Genomic DNA, 19,006 nt, shown 5'->3' on the forward strand with positions numbered 1-19,006 from the left:
CTCATCTGACAGAAAGGTTAAATGATCCTCTGTGCATCACTCAGTCCTTGCCATTAATCTTTCATCAAGAAATAAATAAAAAAATTTACCAGTAATCGTGGCGGCGCTTTTAATTAATTGGACATCAAGGTGCTTTGCAGAAGCTGCTGGGAACGACAAGTCCTTATGGGGCATTGAAATGCGGTTAAAGGAATGGCAAGCAAACGCAACGATTTGACAACGATGGGATCAGAAGTGGAGAAGAGAGAAATGTGTCCGTAGTTTCACGTCCGACTGCAAAACACGTCGTCGCATGGTCCAGGGAGAATTGCGCTGTAACCGCCTTTGCACTTAATACTGGATTGTCTGTCTGTGTGCCTAATTGGAACGAGATCCCTCTCCTCCAAACGCAACAAGGTGGAATGACGTGTGAGTAATTCAATTATTTGTTTATTTAATTCACGCACCGGCTTCCAGTTGAATGCACCTGTAAAAATAAACCGGCCCATTACAGAGCTCATTGCACTACTTTTAGGCAGCCCACGTGAGCCTGACCCGAGATGGAGAAGAAAAAGTCACACTTCCACTAATTGGTAAAGCAGACTTCGGTTTGCCTCGGTACACTTTTGCGTCGGAAAATATCGAATAGGCGCATCTGGTGCGTAGGCAGGGAGGGTGAAAGCAGCGTCAGCTATGGAAATATCATGACTTGACACCAGCGCAACACAATGTTTCGTGCCAACGAAATTAACGAGCAAGAAGACGTGATAAGGTACATTGCGTTTGTGCTCTTGCCATTCCGCGATGATTTTGGCTCCACACCGCCACACATCACGTGGTGGGTATTTTATTTGTAAGCATGCCAATAAATGTGAAGGCACACAACCAGCTATTTTGGAAGACAAGACAATTTTTGTGTCATAATGAAAAGAACCACAATAACCCCGTTTTCACCGAGCAGTGACTTTTTGGGTTCAGTTCTTTACTTCTCCATTGGAAAGGTTTCCATCATATCCACCAACTTACATTTAAAATTTCAGCATGCTTTTGTTATTTTTTTGCTGCTGTTATTTAGGTTGGAGCTAAACACTCAGCTGTCCACTAATTGGTCAGCAGAGAATTGTGACGTTCATATTAATGTTGTTTCAAATTTGTAAGATTGGAATGAGAAGAAAACAAAAAAGTGCCATTTGAAAACAACAACAGGGGGGGTTGTCCGTTTGCAGTGCATAAAGAACTAGATTACCACCATATTGACTGTCATAACTTAGTGTTATAATTATGTCCCGGAAGTCTTTTCTTTTCCGGCATTTACCAGCTTGCGTATAAATTTGTAGTATGCCACCGTCATTGGAACAAAGTCCATTATAAACTGAGGGTAAGTACGCACAATTTTTTTTGGTTTATATTGCGGCGTCCAGCCAACTCAGGGGCCCAAGCCTACACCGCCACATCTCAAGATTGGGAGCGCAGAGTACTGACCGCTGAGCTAAAAATTCAGTCCGCCGACCCACCTCAGCACTGTCATGTCTGGGAAGATCTGGTTTTGGTTGAGGGTTCCGATTGGTCCTGAGTGGGTTCTAGCCCTTCCGGGTTGACCAATCCGGGCCCTCAGCCACTTATGCCTGGCCCCAGGTGTGGCTAGTTACCCAATTAGTGTGAGTGTATTTAATTCCCGGGTGGTGATCAGTCGGCGTGGGATCATTGCCGCTTGTCACGGTCACCCCCGGAGTTCTTTCTGTCATTTTGATTTTGTATCTTTTCAGTTTGTTGTTTAGTTAGCATTAACCAGTACCCTGGTTAGTGTTTTCTGTAAAATAAAGCACGCCAGTTTCGCACTCCTGCTGTGGTTCTCCTGCCTCCCTGCATTTTGGGTCCTCCACTTCACACGCCGACAGACACCACGCCGCTCCGTGACCACACCGTGACAAGCACCTTTTTAGGTAGGAGCTATTGAAATTGAGGTTTCAACAGAGCTCAAGCTGGCATCCGTTACATCAAATCCAAAATATTTCCGTCATATGAGTGAAGAGTTGGTGGTTTTGCGATCACAAACTGATGCCGCTTTAACATACACGTTCATCTACTATCAGCGGCCGCCGACATATCCCGAATGATTTTCGTCACAGGCTTGTTGCTGACCCCGTATGACAGTGGTGGGCAAACTCGGTCCTCGAGGGCCGGAGTCCTGCAGGTTTTGGATGTTTCCCTGCTCCAGCGCAGCTGAATCCAATCAACAGTATTGTTATAAGGCTTATGCAGAGCTTGCTGATGAGTTGATCATATATCAGCTGCATTGGAGACGGCCCGAGGACCAAGTTTGCCCATCCCTGCCATAGGACAATTTTGTGCCGTTCTTTTATCATTGCTGACTCATGTCTTTTTTCCATAGATTGTTTCCACCAGCAGTCATTAGCATATTTTCATACGAGCGTGGAGAGGGAGGGGTCTGGTACTCCAACATTTCCGCCTTGATTGAAATAAGTACGCACAGATTCATGCATCTGGATTTTTTTGTGGGTGTAATATTTTCTGGATTCATCAGTACAAAGCCACACAAGTCTTTGCACATGAGGTCCCTGGCTGATATGATGGCAAAACAAACTAAACTGTGCCGCTCGATACAGGGCTTTAGTTGGGTAAGGCCTTCGAAATGAAACGGATCTATAATGACACAATAATCTGAGTCATGGAAAAGGACTGTGGCTACTCAAGTATTACAACTGGGTCAGTGGTTAGAGACGGGGGGGTCCTCTGTCTGGAATTCCTTGGATTAATGATGACAAGGTTCTACTACAAGGAACTACTGTTGGCGCCAATTATGGCTTAAGGCATTATGAATTGATTGATCTGATTTGCTTCCAGAACATTCTAGTTGACATCTGGTATCCACGGACATGGTAAGTTATCCATCAGCCGTAATGTGGGTCTGTCCTGTACCACCACGTGACACATTTTCCGTATAGCTTATCCTGTGCAGGGTCACAAACGGGGCTCTGGACCGAATACCATCATGAACTGGTCGCCTGGTAATTATTGACCGTGAAGAGCAAATGAAGCGACTAGGTTCTTACTAAACATTTTTATTGACCATTCATCTGTTTTCTATAGCACTTGGCCTCGTTGGGGTCACGGGTACAACTTGAACTGGTCAGCAGCCGAGCTGCGGAAAACAGTTTTTCATTTGTGTTTGTGACAAGTTGTACTAAGTGACTCTTGCTAATGCCTTGTTACTTTCAAGCACATTTTGTCCACACTCCTTCAACTTGAGCTAATCTCTGCTTCTAATCACAACCGAAAACCTTTTGTCTTCATCCAATTACTGTTAAACTATGAAGTATTCCCTGTACTAAAAATGCTCACAATCTCCAATCAAGCTCACCAATCAGAGGCTCCCCCTCCGCCCACTCGCCACAGCAACTCTACCTTGAGTACAATTTCTCATCATTGTTCTTATTATGCACGCTGTTCTTCTTGGAAATGTGAAGCACATGCTTAGAAACGAGGGCCAATGAGTCATTTTTAAACACATTTTGACTGATCCGACCAAGGGTGGCAAATCCAGGTCCAGAAAGTAAAAACTCCTGCCACAGTTTGGCTTTAGCCTCAGATGTTAGCTAGCGAGATCCCTAGCTAGATCCCTAGCTAGATCCCATGGTGCTCGTTTACCTGCTAGGGAGCTAGCTAGCTAGCACCAGGAGCTAAAACCAAACTGTGGCAGGGTATTTACTTTGTGGACCTGGATTTGCCAGCTCTGGGTCCGACTGATGAAGGAAAAATAAGAAAACACGCGAAATTGTGACATAAGCTTGCAATAGAGATGGGAGTCCAACGAGCGAGGAAACACCATAATGAAAAATCCCAAACTATTATAACCCCGGCGTGAATGTAAATTTTCTCGTCCCTGTGCCGTCGGATTGACTGGCGAAAAAGTCTAGTACGCTACCACTTTTTCTTGTATTGAATAACATGCAGGCGTATCTAACACAGTATCTCGCGAGTGCACATCCCTTCGATGGACTTTGTAGTAATCTGTGTCTAATGCGGCCAAGATGGCGTCGGCGGGGTTTCAATTACGTGACGCCACGTTACCCGGGGGACATCAATCATCTCTCGACTCTCCTCCTCAACACTGTCTGTCACAGCGGGCGCGGCCACCTCATCCATCACGCGTTTGGCGAGTGTCAGTGTCCCGCTTTTTTGAGAAGAAAAACACCATAACAACTTCCAACTCCTTCCTGGATGTGCAATCCATCTGAATTTCAGACGCCAAAACAAGCGTGCGCCCGCGCCTGCACGCTGCTTTCGGCCGGGCCGGGTCAGCGGGAGGCTCGGCCCGCTTCTCATCCCCCCGTTGATGCGCTCGTCTCGAGTCGCGCCGCGACTCTTAATATCCAATTTAGAAGCCTCTCTTCTTTTCTTAAATGACTTTGTATTGTCCAATGAGTTTGTCCGCACTATCCAGCCTCAAAGAAACTTGTATTGCCTCTGAACAAAAAAAGCCATTAAAGGCAGCCACATTTGCGCAATTTTACACATGACCTCATTTTATAGGTTACGAAATAAATGATCTCTGTATGTGTCAATGTCAGCCTGGGTTTGAATCTCAGCTGAGGCCCTCATGTATGGAGTTTTCATTTTCTGCCCATTCTTGCTTTGGTTAGGGTTACTCCAGCTTCCTCCCACAACCCAAAACATGCTTCTTTAGTTTAGTCACCATTTTTGTAGACTGGCTCAGCGTTAAAGACTGGCGCATGTTTTCGTGCTGGAGCAAGTCTAGTTTATTGTGTTTGGGAATTTGGCAGACCGCGTTGCACCTCTCTCATGCTGAATTCAAAGGGAATGAGCTTCCAATGGATGGCTAACAAGTCGGCTGTGATCCCTCCCACAACGGTGTTAGATTCGACCTCCTAATGACTAGATAGGTGACTTGAGCGAGGCCGTTGTGTCGCTGCGACCTGTCCCGGCTTGGCGCTTTTCTATCTATCTGCACTCTGGCACACTTATCCAGGTGGGCAACAAAGACAATATAAGAGTAGAGACCATTTTGAATAGATCAGGCCTTCTTCCGCACTCAGCAGTAAGGCTCCACACAGCTGTGTACTCGATCTTTCTGGCAGCAAAATGCAGTCTCCTGGTTGTTATTATTAGTATAAAAGAACCGGTGAAAGTTCACATCTGAACTTTACAACAGCGCACGTCTAAAATACCAAAAGAAGGAAAACTCCACCCCGCTAGACTTGCGTTGGGAACGAAAATAGGCTCCTATAGATTTTGTCTCCATGTGATTGACTAGCAACCAATGCAGGGTTTTCTCTCAAAGCTGCAGTTGAGGAGGACAAGCGTTATAGAATTGCTCTGTCTCTGTGTCCTATGACTGGTTCGTAACCAGTTCAGGGTTGCAATAGGCCTGCCTCTTGCCCAAAGGCACCTGGTGTTAAGTTCCAGCTAACCTGCAACCTTAATGAGGACATGTGCTGCAGAAAAATGGATATCTGTGTATATTTGTCCTACGATTGTCTGGCGACCAGTCCTGGGTGAAGCCCGCCTCTTGCCCAAAGTCAGCTGGGGCAGATTTGAGCTAACCCACAACTCAAGGACGTCTTTTTCACACAGTATGTACCAATCCACTGCATCTCTCAGACAATTCGATACGTATCTCAACGCGATGGGGTGCGATACGATTCAAGAACTGCACATGGTTACGATTTAATTCGATATGGTATTACTGAAGCTTTTGTCATGTTTATTAATATGAAATATGTAAAAGCTCTCTGAATAAAGTAAACTATTCAGGTTAATTAAATTACAAAAAAAAAAAAAAATAAATAATAATAATAATTACAAAAAAACAACAAATGATCAGCAACAACAAAGTGATTTATACTTGGTGCGCGATACGATATTAAAATGTAACGATTCGATTGGTTTCAAATTGGTTTTCGTTACACTCCTAATTTCTACTACAATGCGATCCATTGATTATGCCATTCATTCATCTTGGAAGTCCTCGGCACCCTAACTCGTCTCACCCTGCAATCTTCCTCACACATCATCATCCTCATCATCATCACCATGCATCTCACTTCTCTCGCTCCCCTTTGGAGCAAAGCATCAACATTCATAGCTCATGACCGGTGGCGGATTAACATATCCTCCAGTGGGGCTGGACTTGAATGAAATGTGAGAGGCCCCCCGTTGGGGATACGGGGGTGTTCGGGACTGTGGCTTAGTCACTTGTGAGTCTCCAGATCATGCGTTTGAAAATGAATGTCATGATTGAGTTATGACCAGGGAGCATGCAGACGCCAGAGACGTGTACAATTATTTATATGCCTGCAGGATGGAGCGATAAAACAAGACGAGGTTTAATTTCAACTAAGGTCCACAGGCACAAGTAGAGAAGGTCAGTTTTTTTTTTCTCCCTATAGACTTTAAAAAATACATTGTAATGGGTTTTGTAGATTTTTTTCATTACTTTTTCTTAAGTATAATTGGGAATATACAGTAAAAGCTTATACAACACCATACAATATATTCTATGCAACTCCACTAGTTAATATCACATTTGTGGAATATGAATTAATCAGCAAAATCCACCATTTGCAAAATCCGTCCATTTTGTCTTGTACTACTTGTTGTCGACTGTAAATGACATCACAGTGCCTTAAGGGTTTACGTAATGGCCAATCACAGCTCTGTTTTCTGGGTTTGGTCATGTGACGCTTGCAAGCCGAGCTCTTCGGCACTGTGATGTCATTTTCAATCGACAGAACGTGCCAATGCAAGCCAAAATGGCCACCCCCTGAGATGGATAAAAACGAGTGGATTTTGCTGCCAAAAACATTTTTAAAAAAAATCCCAAAACACAATATTTATCAGAATGTCTTGTTTACACAAGTGGGACTGCTTACTACATATTGTAGTAAAAAAAAAAAAAAAAAAAAAAAAAAAATCTTGACTTCCCCTTTCAGATTTACATTTATTTATTTATTTATCTATTTTATTCATCAGGTAAGGACATTGCTTGCTCTCAATGTCCTTACCTGATGAATAAAATAGGATTGCAATTATTTGCCAAAACCAACCTGACTGCAGGCGCCAAGGGCCAAACAAACAAAAATACATTTTTTACACAAGGTGTTGTGGGTGCCAGTCACGTGACACACGATAAACAAAAGTATATTCATATTTCTCTTTGTCTGTTGACGCTGTAATTGTTTCTCTCCATTCACGCACTTATAATGTATATTATATATAATTAACATGCACACGAAAATGTCTGTAACCTTCTGTCTAGTACATTCATGTACACATCATGCAAACACAACGTCTACCTATTTGCACAATGTAAAAACCTTTTATTTACATATGCTGTCAATTCCCGTTTTTCCATTCACGTACACACGACGCAATTTGCCTGACAGCGCAACTCTAATAAACTCGATTAGGAAACACAATTCAACGTACAAATACATATTTGCGTCCATTATTCCAGCACGCTGTGCTGGGAAAGTTGTGCGAAAACAAATTTAGGGCTAATAAAAACTAATCAGCTTCCCATCATATTGTTGAGAAGCAAACGTTGCACTTAAGTTGTTTTTTTTTTTTAAATAAATGCACGCTGGGATGGAGTTTACCGGGTGGCTCCTGAAGAGGTGAAATTCAAAACAGCACGATTTAAGCAAACCTCTTACTGTAAGTGGTCCGAAATGTATTTAAATATGACTTGCGACAGAAGCGGGGAGCGCTGAAGGACAACAAGTGTGCTTTTGTCCTCATTTCAAGGTGAACCTCGGCTTCATGGACAGTTGATTTTGGATAATAAAAAAAAGGATACGCGGATCTACTACAAGAAAGGAGAAGTATTATAACTTGCTTTATAGTCTTGAGAATTAGGTTAGAGAGGTTAGAGAAGATCACCTTGTGGAGACGAACCCCAACAAAAGGCAAATGGCAATATCTTGTAAAAGACACACTCTGTTGATATGACATCATATTAGCGCAAAAAGGAAGAATTAGCTCATACATAATTTCTCTAAGACGGTAATAAAAGACTTAAAGGAATGCAGCAGCTCGGGTATGAAGACGGCTTGAAATGAAAAATTATAGCCTGTCACTTATCAAACAGGCTCAGACTGCAAAAGCCTTCCCGTGTGCTGCTTTGTGAGGCGTACAAAAACCAATAATATGAATTAAAAGCGGCAGACAGGAAGGCTTTTCACGGAGCTCAAGGCCTCTTTAACCCATGTGGAGCAATACTTTACCGACATGCCTGGATGAACTGATTCAAAGCCAACTGCAAATGTAATTATTAAAAATGAAAAATACAAATGTAAGGTGAGGCCATTTGGACTGCAAGCGCTGCGATGCCGAATGCCTCATTAACCTTGCGTAATCAATATTCAAGCCTCTTGGTTAACCATTTGTCCCCTGAACTGAATTGACATTTGACTGCAACAAGACGTCGTGAAACGACGCATTCCAAAAGAACGGCAGCTAACGTGAAAACTCGAAACGAGCTTAACAAACACATGAATGGATTTGTTACGTGTCAGGTCAATTACGCGCAGCTGATCATTGCAATTAAGGTGCAATTGTGTCTGTCACCAAATTCAAAAGTTTGCTGTCTAAAAGGTAGAACATGTTTTATTTATTTATTTATTTATTTATTTTGTTGTATTTAATTTTAGCTAGTGACAACACATGTATTGAATATTACAGGGATGCTCGATACCACTTTTTCCGAGACACAATGACAACAAATTGTAAACAAAGAGCTTCTTTTTTTTTTTTAATTAATTTATTTATTTTTTTGTTTTTTTTTCTAATAAAGAGCTCAGTATTGTTCATTCGGAAATGTCATCATCATTGCTCTTTATTTTTTTTTCTTTCTTTCTTTCTGACGCAAATGTGTCAAGTTGCCATAATATCGCGGCAACTACCGCCGAGGCGCACTTTCTCAATGTCAGATTTTTAATTTTTTGCTTCAAGAGATACTTGACTCATTTATCCACTTTCAGCGGTAAGTTCATATTTTGTCTATAATTCATTTGATAACTTCATTATCTTTCATGCACTATTAATACCTTTAAAAACATCCATTTTCTCAACCGCTTATTCCTCACTAGGGTCGTGGGAGTGCTGGAGCCTATCCCAGCTGGCTTCGGGCAGTAGGTGAGGTAACTTTAAAAAACACATCACATGATCAAACCCATAAAACAGGTTCATTCATAAAATTAATGAATGAATGATCAGTGTCTTCACATAATCGAAAATCATTAATTATTTGTAGTAACATATATATTTAAAAAAAAACAATATTAAAGGTAATTTGAGCAACATTTTTTTTATTTTAGAAGTGTGATGGTGCTGGCATTTGGTGATTATTTTTATGGCGTACGTACGCGTATTGCATTCACTTTTCCAATTTTTCCACCTGTTTTTCTGAATATTTTTCCCGTTTTTCTGAATATTTTTGCCGCTTTTCAGTAATTTTTTAATGACAGAAAAAAATAATAAAAGAATGAAAAATTATACTTAGAAAAACAGGAAAAAACTCTTCCCAAAAATCTGTCAGAAAAACATGTTTTTTTCCTCAAGTGAATTTAGTAACCCCCCCCAAATTTTTTTTAATATCCTACTCATTAATTGTTCTTGTACTGAGCTTTGATAACTGATTCCAATGACATCTTTCTGTACTCGAAGATGTGATGTTTCGGCATGAGAAATGGACGCCAATCCGTGTGTGTGTGTGTGTTACTCCGGACAACCAACTCCTACTGGGAACTGAAATTCTAATTCTCTGGCAGGTCAACTGGGAGCAACCCTTTTATCCGCTTCCATCCATTTGCTTTTTAGAATAAATGGAATCATTGGAAACATACAGAGGGAGTTAAAAAAAAAAAGAAAAAAGAGGCAGGGGCAGGGTGGGGGTGGTCCGTATTCACTAAAAGCACACTTGACTGTTATGCCCACTTAAGAGCAGCATTTATCATGATGTCTGATCAAAACATGCCGACATCAAACGTTAAAAAGAAAAGTCATTGTGCGATATCAAGTAAAGGTCTCGACAAAACCCGCAACGAAAGCATGCTTGTGTTGGGACTCACCTCGTTGGCATAGACCCAGTGACTATCCTTGGACGCCAGGTTGGTCTCCACAGCCTGCGCAGATAAAGCAAAAGAGAGAGAGGACAGCTTTTAATATCCCTGTGAGCAATCGGTGGAGGTCTTTCCACGTCAGTCAAGCCTCAGGAAAGCCTTGCAAGACCACCTGGAATATACAGCAGGTCTGACAGGCCACGGGGCAACAGCGATTAGCATTAAAACCATCTTGGGGCATCTCGCGACACCACAGGTTAGGAGCCAGCAAAGGATTATCTCTGGATGCCTGCTTTTTCTTTGGCTTTTTGTGACACATAATCTAAAAGATGGACCTGATTTTACTCTTGACTTAAGGGATTCCCACACCGACTGCCCTGCAAGCGGATGTGCAAGATCAAAAGTGTTATATGGATTGTGTAGTCAACTCTTAAAACTGTTGGGTTCAAAAAATAAAAACATTTTGGGAAAGGTGGCTCTGTGACATACGTTTACAAAAAAATAAATAAACAGCAAAACCTGTGTTTTTGCGGGCCCTAGTTTTTGCCTAATTTTTCATTAAAAATGTTGTCACAGATTTTGTACATTCATTTCGCTTTCATAAAGCTGGAAAAAGTTTGGGACTCGCTGTTCTACGTCATGAAACCAACAAAGCAATACTTTTTTAAAATATTGTTTTTGGTGACATGCATTAATGAGTGGTGTACACCAACTCAGACCAATATTATTTTAATTAACGAAAACTGACGAAAAAACTAAAACTGAGATTCAAAAAAATGAAATAAAATAAAAACAAAAACTGAAACTACATTATATGTTTACAAAATTAACTAAAACTAACTATAATTACTTTTTTTTTTTTTTTACCACGTGATTTATCAAATATTGTGCACAAGTAAAAAATACAAAAACCAAAACTAAACTAAAACAAAGCCTAACTAAAACAAAATTAAAAAACAAAAAAAACAACCTCAAAACAAAATAAAAACTAACTAAAATGAAAATTCCCAAACTATAATAACCCAGACTCAAACTGTTGAAGTGATTAAAAACGTTTGAGAAATGCTATACCAACGCCATACATGGTTTGTTTCAATTCAACCCTTCTTTGTTGGGTAGGTTTTTCATTCAACAAGTGCATTAAAACGTTAGCTTGTGCCACCCTCATTTCAAAGCGTTTAGGGTTATAATGGAATGCCAAAATTCCGAATGCTTTCCTCGGTAATACTCCTGTGCGTGATCTTATAAATTCTCTTGAGAATCAGCTTAACGTGGTCATGGAGGCACGCACATTAATCACCCGGATGGATCAATGAGTGTCGCGTATTGAGGCTCCAGCGCAGATTCCGCTGACATCTTTCCGTACGTGAGGATGAGATGTTTCAGCGTGATAAACGAACGCCGATGTGTGTGCGTGTTTTCTTGAAAGCAAGCGCATGAAACTGGCACTTTCTCAACGATTGGCTTATCGTATTGGTTGAAAAAAGCAATATCGTGCATCCCTCGTAATAATGGGATGCGCCGCGAGTACCGATACCTTAAATATAAGACTGGTATTGGCACCGATACCTGTTATCGGTAGTCACCCATCATCGTCAGGATGACGATAGGAACAATTTTGAAAAAAAAAAGAAAAAGAAAGAAAAAAGAAAAAAAAAAGGAACAATTTTGAAGAGGAGGCGTGGCTTAGAAAGTATGGTAAAGGCAGTTCTAAAATATGAAGAATGTGTCTAAAGGGAGAGCGAAAACAAAACAAAACAACCCCCTCCCCTAAATAAGACTAATCTGAAAAAGCAATCGGGATGAAAGCAGCAACAGTTCATGCCCATCAACACCACGTAACGCTCGTCGATAAAAGCCGGCATGATTCAAAACACCGCCAGCCACTAATCTTATCTCCAAACCTCAGAACAGCCACGCTTAAGATTTTAATGCCCCTCTCATTTCCAGATTTCATCAAGCCGAACGACGTCCATCCGAGTCCAAAAGCAATATTTACCTCCACGCTTCAGACGCCGCATCCCGGGGCCTAATTGCGCTAAAGCGTTTTTTGAAATTCAAATGGGGCGCAGCGAAAAACATCCACGCGCGACTTGCGAGACATACAAGCTGAGTCACACTTTTCGAATGTGAGACATCGAGCGAGATGAGCTTTGCGATGTGCATAGGGAGGCACAGCCACAAGCTTCAGGCGCGCCATTAACAGCGCTGAAGGTCATCTTAACGCGGGAGGTTTTTGCGACACACCGACAGTGAGTGTGCACGCGGCAACATAAGAGAGAGGAGGAAGAAGAGCGTAAAAATCACAAGGCGCCTCAGGGACACTTTAGTCGTCGTCGTAGTAGATGAGAAAAAAAATAAATAAAAAATGCAGACAGATGCGGGAAGTCATGTGCGGTCTCCTGCATGGAGGATGAGCGGGCGCGCGTGCGCATGTTAACTTTTGTAACAAATGCAAACCCTCTTTTTTCAATGCTTAGCTTGCAAAATATGTTCTTTATCAGTAAATAAAACCAACGCAGCAATTCCTCATTGAGGTTAGGATATGGGCTTAAAAAAGAAAAAAAAAAAAAAAAAAAAAACTCACGGCATCCAAAATCGATAGTTCTCGCCCTGACCTATTGAACAATAGCCCAGGAGGTATTTAAGGTGATTAATCAAAAATGATGAACCGAGGAAGGGTGATAGAGCATATGTACTGATGTCAATATACATCAATAGCGTTCTTCTTCAGTCATAAAAACAATGTTAGATATTTTCAAGATCCAGCATGTCCAACTCGCGATTGTTGTCTGTCATTCAAAATCAGGAGGATCTTAGAAAAAAAAAAAAAAAAAAAAAAAAATCAGTAGCATTTCTGCTCTGACCTTCACCAAAAGCAAAAATAAGAAACCAAAAGACGGTGATAGAAAATACTTTGCGACAATCATCTTGGATCACATAACAAATCAATACTGTTCTTGTTTTGTCCTTCTACAATATTCTCCGGCAATCTGTCCAAAATAGACTGCTTGAGGTTAATAGAATTTGGCTATCATTAAAAATCAGTACGTTTCTTGCGCTCACATTGAACAATCAAATGAGTGGATGAATAATCAAATGAAACTCATGGAAAATTGTTTTGATGTTTGGCTACAGGTATCATCATAAATCATAGATCAATTGTTAGTGTAAGTCCTTGTAGTATTATTCTTGATGTTTCGACTTTACGGCGCCCGTGCTTCGTCCGTAACACCTTTTTCGTTAATTTCCCACAGTAATCACGACATTTCAAAGTTAAAGTTGTGTTGTTGTTACCTCTAGCAACGGACGTCATCGAGCAGGTCGGTTCGCCATCAGGCGCGTCATATTTGCGTGTTTACGTTTGAATTAGCTCCGCGCTCTGCCGTCTGTCAGCAACGAATGTCCATGCGGAAACACGAAATATTGGTTCCAGCCCTTCCGGGTCGCACAAATATGTTTTTTTTAAATTACCGTACAAAGTATTTTGATGTTAATATAGACTTAAACGGTGAAATACGACGGGTTACATCGCCAGCGTGGGATGTAAACTCGAGGACTCCCTGTAACCTATAAAAACCGTTGAAAAATGTGCATTGGTTTGATATTTGAGTTGGACTGCCTCACATATTTTGGATGGGACATTTTTCAAAATTCTTGCTCTGACATCCAACAATAATCAATGAAATATCTCAGGGCAGTTGATAGGATCTGAACGATATGATTGCTTGTGCTCATTTTCCTTTTGACTGTTTTGTGTTGAATACCGGTCAACATCAGCAAAACATGGAAAACATCACCAAAAAAAATCAATCAAATGCTTTTTTTCCATTATGACTTGTTTTTATGAATTACTTTATTAACAAGATGCAGCATAGGAAAGAAAAATTCCACTATAGCTCGATCGCCTAAATACAATACAATAATAGCATTACCATACATAATCCATGCGTAGCTTTGTAGCAATAAAAGGCTATCTGGCAATGGGACGACATGTAGCGCGTGATGCTAAAGTAGGTTACTCATGAGGATTCTAAACAAGCAGCATTTAGAAGACAAAAGGTATCTGGATACAATTCCTCTGCGTTCTAATGTGCCTCATCAGCCTTTTCTTAATCGAATTTGGGAGCCAAGCGCGGCTTCTCTCCAGCCCCCCCCCCCCCTCGATTCCAACGTATCGCACAACTATCTCTGGAAAGCCACTTCAGGAGCTTAAACGCTGTCAACAAGCCGGGTTGAGTCATTTTGGCTTTGTGCGGCGTTGAAAAAGGTAAAACGATGACGCAAGCGTGAAACTCCGGAGAGCAACGCGCTCTACGAGAGGCAGATAGAGCCTGGAGTGACAGCTGAGGAATATTCCGTGCCGTCGATGGCAACTTCTCCAATCGGCCAACGAAAGCCCCCCGGGCGTGTTCTTATGCGGCCGCCATAGCACAAAGGCGGGCCCGGGGAAACGCCAACTCCAATTTAAAAGGGAGGCAAGCCGAGAAGGGATTGGGAGAAAGTGCAGCGGTGTATGTGGAAAACAGGTGGTGGGGGGGGGGGGGGGGCGTTTGGATGCGCTCCAGACGGCTGAGTTTCTTCAGTGGGAAAAACATTCGGGAGAATCATTTGCTGCATATTCCCTCCGACGTTCACTATGAATGCCGAGGGGGAGACGAACAGAGGGTTGAAATGCATCACGGGCTATCATAGCAATCCGCAAGACGCTGTCAAAAGAACTCTTGAGCGGGGAACAAACAATGATTTCTTAACCGATGTTTAAAAATGTGACAAACCCCCACACATCCCACTTCTCATGAGCTGTCATGCCATAAAAATACCCCTTTTTTATCCTCAAACAGAAAAATGTCACAAGTAAATAAACTGCAAACAATATAAAAGTTGCACTTCCTCAGCCCAATATTTATAAAAGCTACAATGTTAAAATGTTTTACTGTATTGACCTCATGAGGTGTGTTGAATATTTATAATGACATTATTCAACAATAACCTGATCAATGACACATAAATGTATTACTTATTACCATAACAATTAGTGCCGGTCATATATCGGTCATACTCGCCTTTAGTCAAGGCCAGGCGTCGTCTCATCTCTTTAATGAAGGTGATACTAAATGAGTAGCGCATTAAAAACAAATCATGACTCCCATCTGCCATCATGCTAATGTTGCTAGCTTCACCCATTTTGTCAGCTTCATGAAGGTTTCTTGTGGAGAAAGCGGTTAGCCTCCCATGGAATATCGTTAGCTTCCCACTGAGGCCATTGCGCTAAAGGTGAGGGCTTACTTGGCATCTTGTTAGCTTTCCATAAGTATCCCATGGAGCTAAAGCTGCTAGCTTGATATAGCCATGTTGTTAGCTGCCCCTCCAGGTGCACCATGGTCGTCAAACTGCTCACTTTTCTTGGTCTTCTATGGACTATATGCCACAGAGGAGGTGAGACTTCCGACTTCCAGGTTTTCACCCATCAACTTTTATTCCTTTTCCGGTTATGACGTAATTGGCCGCGTCCCAATACTCGCACGAGTAGTTTTATCTAGCCTTTTTATACTGCAATGACATTTGTGCCGAAGGGCTGGTGAAATTAATGTAGGCGCGTTTGTTGCGCGGCGCCATGATGTGCGTGCAGTATTTGTCCACATTATGATTTATTGCATGAGGGAGGTGGAAAGCCAGCATTGGGACGCGGTCAACAGTAACCGGAAACATTATTGCTGTGTGTTTTACGCAAGTCGGAAGTCCGTGGCATCAATTCAAATCAATTCAATTAGCTTGATTGTGATTGAATCTGCACTAATTTTTGGCTAGCTTTCTGATACTCATCTAAAACAATGGGGGCCAAGATTTTAAGTACCGGTATGACCTTTTTATTATTATTATTATTATTATTATTATTATTATTATTATTATTATTATTATTTTAAATGTATATAACAGGCACTCTTTTATTGATTTGAAAAATTCGTTTTTGAGGGGCGTTTATCAACTATTAATCCGGGAAATGTTTTCGAGTATTATAACACATTTCCTTGATCTTTCAAGAAAGGTTATAGTCATAACTAGACTTTAGACAGATCTGATTGGCAGATAAATTGTATTTTATGCAAAATCGCTGACCAGCTGTAATTTGCGTGATGTTCTATGCTGTCATTGTTAATAATCCAATGTTTGTTTGTTTTTTAAAACAATATTGTAAAATAATTTGGGGATTTTTTTTGGGTGTCAGGACCTCAATTTCTGTGTATAGAATGTTATCCGGGTTATGGGAAGAGTTTTTAGGATTTAATTGTTATTATTTTTATAATTTAATTTTTTCGGGCTGGGCCAGTCCCAATCCCCTTTTACTGGAATGTTATGCAATAGCTTTTGTTAGTCTTTTTTTTTTTTCCAGCTAATATTATTACATAAAAAGTGTGGATCATTGAGCGCAGCAAGTGTTTGCAAAAAGATTTAAACATCACACACATCGAGGCACCTTAGCAGATGGTGAATTTACATTTCTGAGGGATTCCCTTGGGGAGGCACTGAGTAAAAATTCCACACTTTCACCTGGGGGAAATTTAGCTTGTGAATCTTTGATGATTAACTTCAATTGCCGAGCTGATAGATAGTAATGAATCGGTATAACGAACAGAGAGGAAAATGATAAGCGTACCAAAATCCGTTTCCCCCCCCCTTCATCTCGTCTAATTACAGTTATAGGACAAGACATGTTTTCAATAGTTCAAATAATATTGTTTTTAATTAATTCACAGGAGAAAGACATTAATGGAATAAACAATATATTTTTTACGAGAAGCTGATTAAATGTGGGTTCCAACTGCTATAAAAGTGCATTTTTAGAACCACAATACTGTGTGTATTATATTCACCTCAAATTAATTGTGTTTTTAGGGGTCTCAACATGACCTAAAATTCTAAATTTTTTTGCAAGTGTGTCCTGGTGACAGACTGTGGGCAGTATTAAAAATTTGCCAGTCAGTTTCACCGATCGGTACAAAATTGGATGTACTAATTTTTTTGGAACAGGATACACAAAAAAGTATTTTATGGGTGAAAATGAACAGAAAGTCACCCATTTTGGTTGCTTTGACAAACTCCTACAAAGGAATTCTCCCAAATAAACTCAATCTCAAGCAAGTCTCCTCATGCTAAATGAAGATTTTTAATTTTTGCATGATCATTTTGGGGATTTGCCATGAAAAAGAAGTGTAAGCACCCAGCTTTAATTGATTTTTAATCGGGTTTTTGTCACGTTTCGGTTCTGTGGGGTTGGGTTTTTGTTTGATTTTGGATGTTCATGTTCTTTGTTGTCTGAGTGTTCAGTGTTTTGTGTTCCTTGTCTTTCCCCTCATCTTGTTATGTCTAACCACGTCCACTTGTGTGTTTCTTCCCATCCCAGTGTGTGACCAATCAGTGCCCTCAGCCACTTGTGTTTCCTCAGGTGTGTCTCATTAAGTGTTGGTGTATTTAGTCTGTTGTGTTTGTCGACGTTGACGTTATGTGTGGAAGTTTGTGCGTCTCGGCTTGTCAAAGCTAAGCCCGTCACAGTCAAGTCATCCTCGTCACAGTCAAGTCATCCTCGTCACAGTCAAGTCATCCTCGTCACAGCCAAGTTGTCCTCATCACAGCCAAGTCGTCCACGCTCAGCCAAGTCATGGCAACCAGTCTAATCGCGTCATGTCCAGTCATGGCGACCAGTCTAGTCACATCTTGTCCAGTTGCAGCGATTAGTCCAGTCACGATGTCTCGTCCTGTCCTGTCACGTCCAGTTCAACTACGTTATGGGTCAACCATCCCTGAACCACTCACGCCCACCATGACAATTTTAGGACCTTTTATTATTACCTTTAGATGTTAGTCTGTAATGTATACCAGGACAAAACAAGGTCAGCGCCTGGTTACGGAATAAACAAATTCAAACAAAGAAGGAGCACTACATGAAAACAAAGTTAGCCATTTTAATATATTTTAATGTGTCTGGCCACTAGGAAGGAGAGCCCATGGTCAAAAGAATGCTATTTAAATGCATCTGAATAATGCACGTCGCCATTACCCGGCGCCACTCCAGTGACTTCAGGTGAGAAAAGCCCGTGAAAGCACTTTGTACACTTCCTATCTTTTAATGAAGCGCACAACTTTCCTCTCACACACTGCAAACGCATCCTGAGAGCGTTAAGACAGGTTTTATGTGGAAACATATAAATATGTAACAAGTCGCAGCGTGGGGAGGGATAGGTCGCATCCAAAAAGCGGGGAAATCTGTCAGCTCCTCTTGAAAAGAATGTCGGGAAAAATCTCGGATGCAGAGGCCGACAAAACGTGCGAGGTGACCTCTTCACCTTGTTTCGCTGATGCGACGTGAAGACGTGGCTGCTCCATTTTCTTTGCCGCCAGAAATAGACTGTGGGGCTTTGATATGCCGGGACGTGTGCGGCGGGCCGACACATTAGCATCACATTAGACTTGGAGCGGCTTCTCAATCACCCAAATGTCACGCCCCGACATGACAAACATGGCTGATGAGGCCTCGTGGTTGCCTCGTGTCTATCATGCTTGATCTCAGAAGAAGCACCGCTGGGTCGGATCTGACTGACAGTCCGCACAACGCTGCCTGCACAGCTTCATGTTTCAATTGGGACATACAGTATATATTTGGTCTCTGGAATTTCTGCCCGCCTATCATCTGTGAAACTGATGTCACAATCAGGCTGGTTTAAATGTTAATAGGAATAGCCCGGCTTGGCCATTGTGCATTTTTTCACATTTTAAAATAGGTCCGAAAGACCGTATCCCACTGAGCGACGAACGTTTGCGAAGTTAGCGGATATTACATTTTCGGCAGAATTCGTCAGGCTTCAGTCAAGGTCGCAAACACATTCACAATTGTCACACAGATGTTCAAAATGTACTTGGAACAA

At 41.4% G+C, this 19,006-nt stretch overlaps 1 protein-coding gene across 3 annotated transcripts in view; it reads right to left on the reverse strand.

The window, feature by feature from the left end:
- Window positions 1-19,006, reverse strand: part of grid1a (glutamate receptor, ionotropic, delta 1a) — a 261,199-nt gene that overhangs the window by 51,760 nt on the left and 190,433 nt on the right. For all 3 annotated transcript variants that reach the window (XM_086093335.1, XM_086093333.1, XM_086093334.1), the window contains exon 5: window positions 10,092-10,145. In XM_086093335.1, coding sequence (XP_085949461.1) covers window positions 10,092-10,145 — 54 coding nt within the window. The remainder of the gene's footprint in view (window positions 1-10,091; window positions 10,146-19,006) is intronic.

Source organism: Leptonotus elevatus, chromosome 13 (genome assembly GCF_054856555.1).
Source record: "Leptonotus elevatus isolate MCC_2025b chromosome 13, RoL_Lele_1.0, whole genome shotgun sequence".
In the NCBI taxonomy this organism is placed as follows: Eukaryota; Metazoa; Chordata; class Actinopteri; order Syngnathiformes; family Syngnathidae; genus Leptonotus; species Leptonotus elevatus.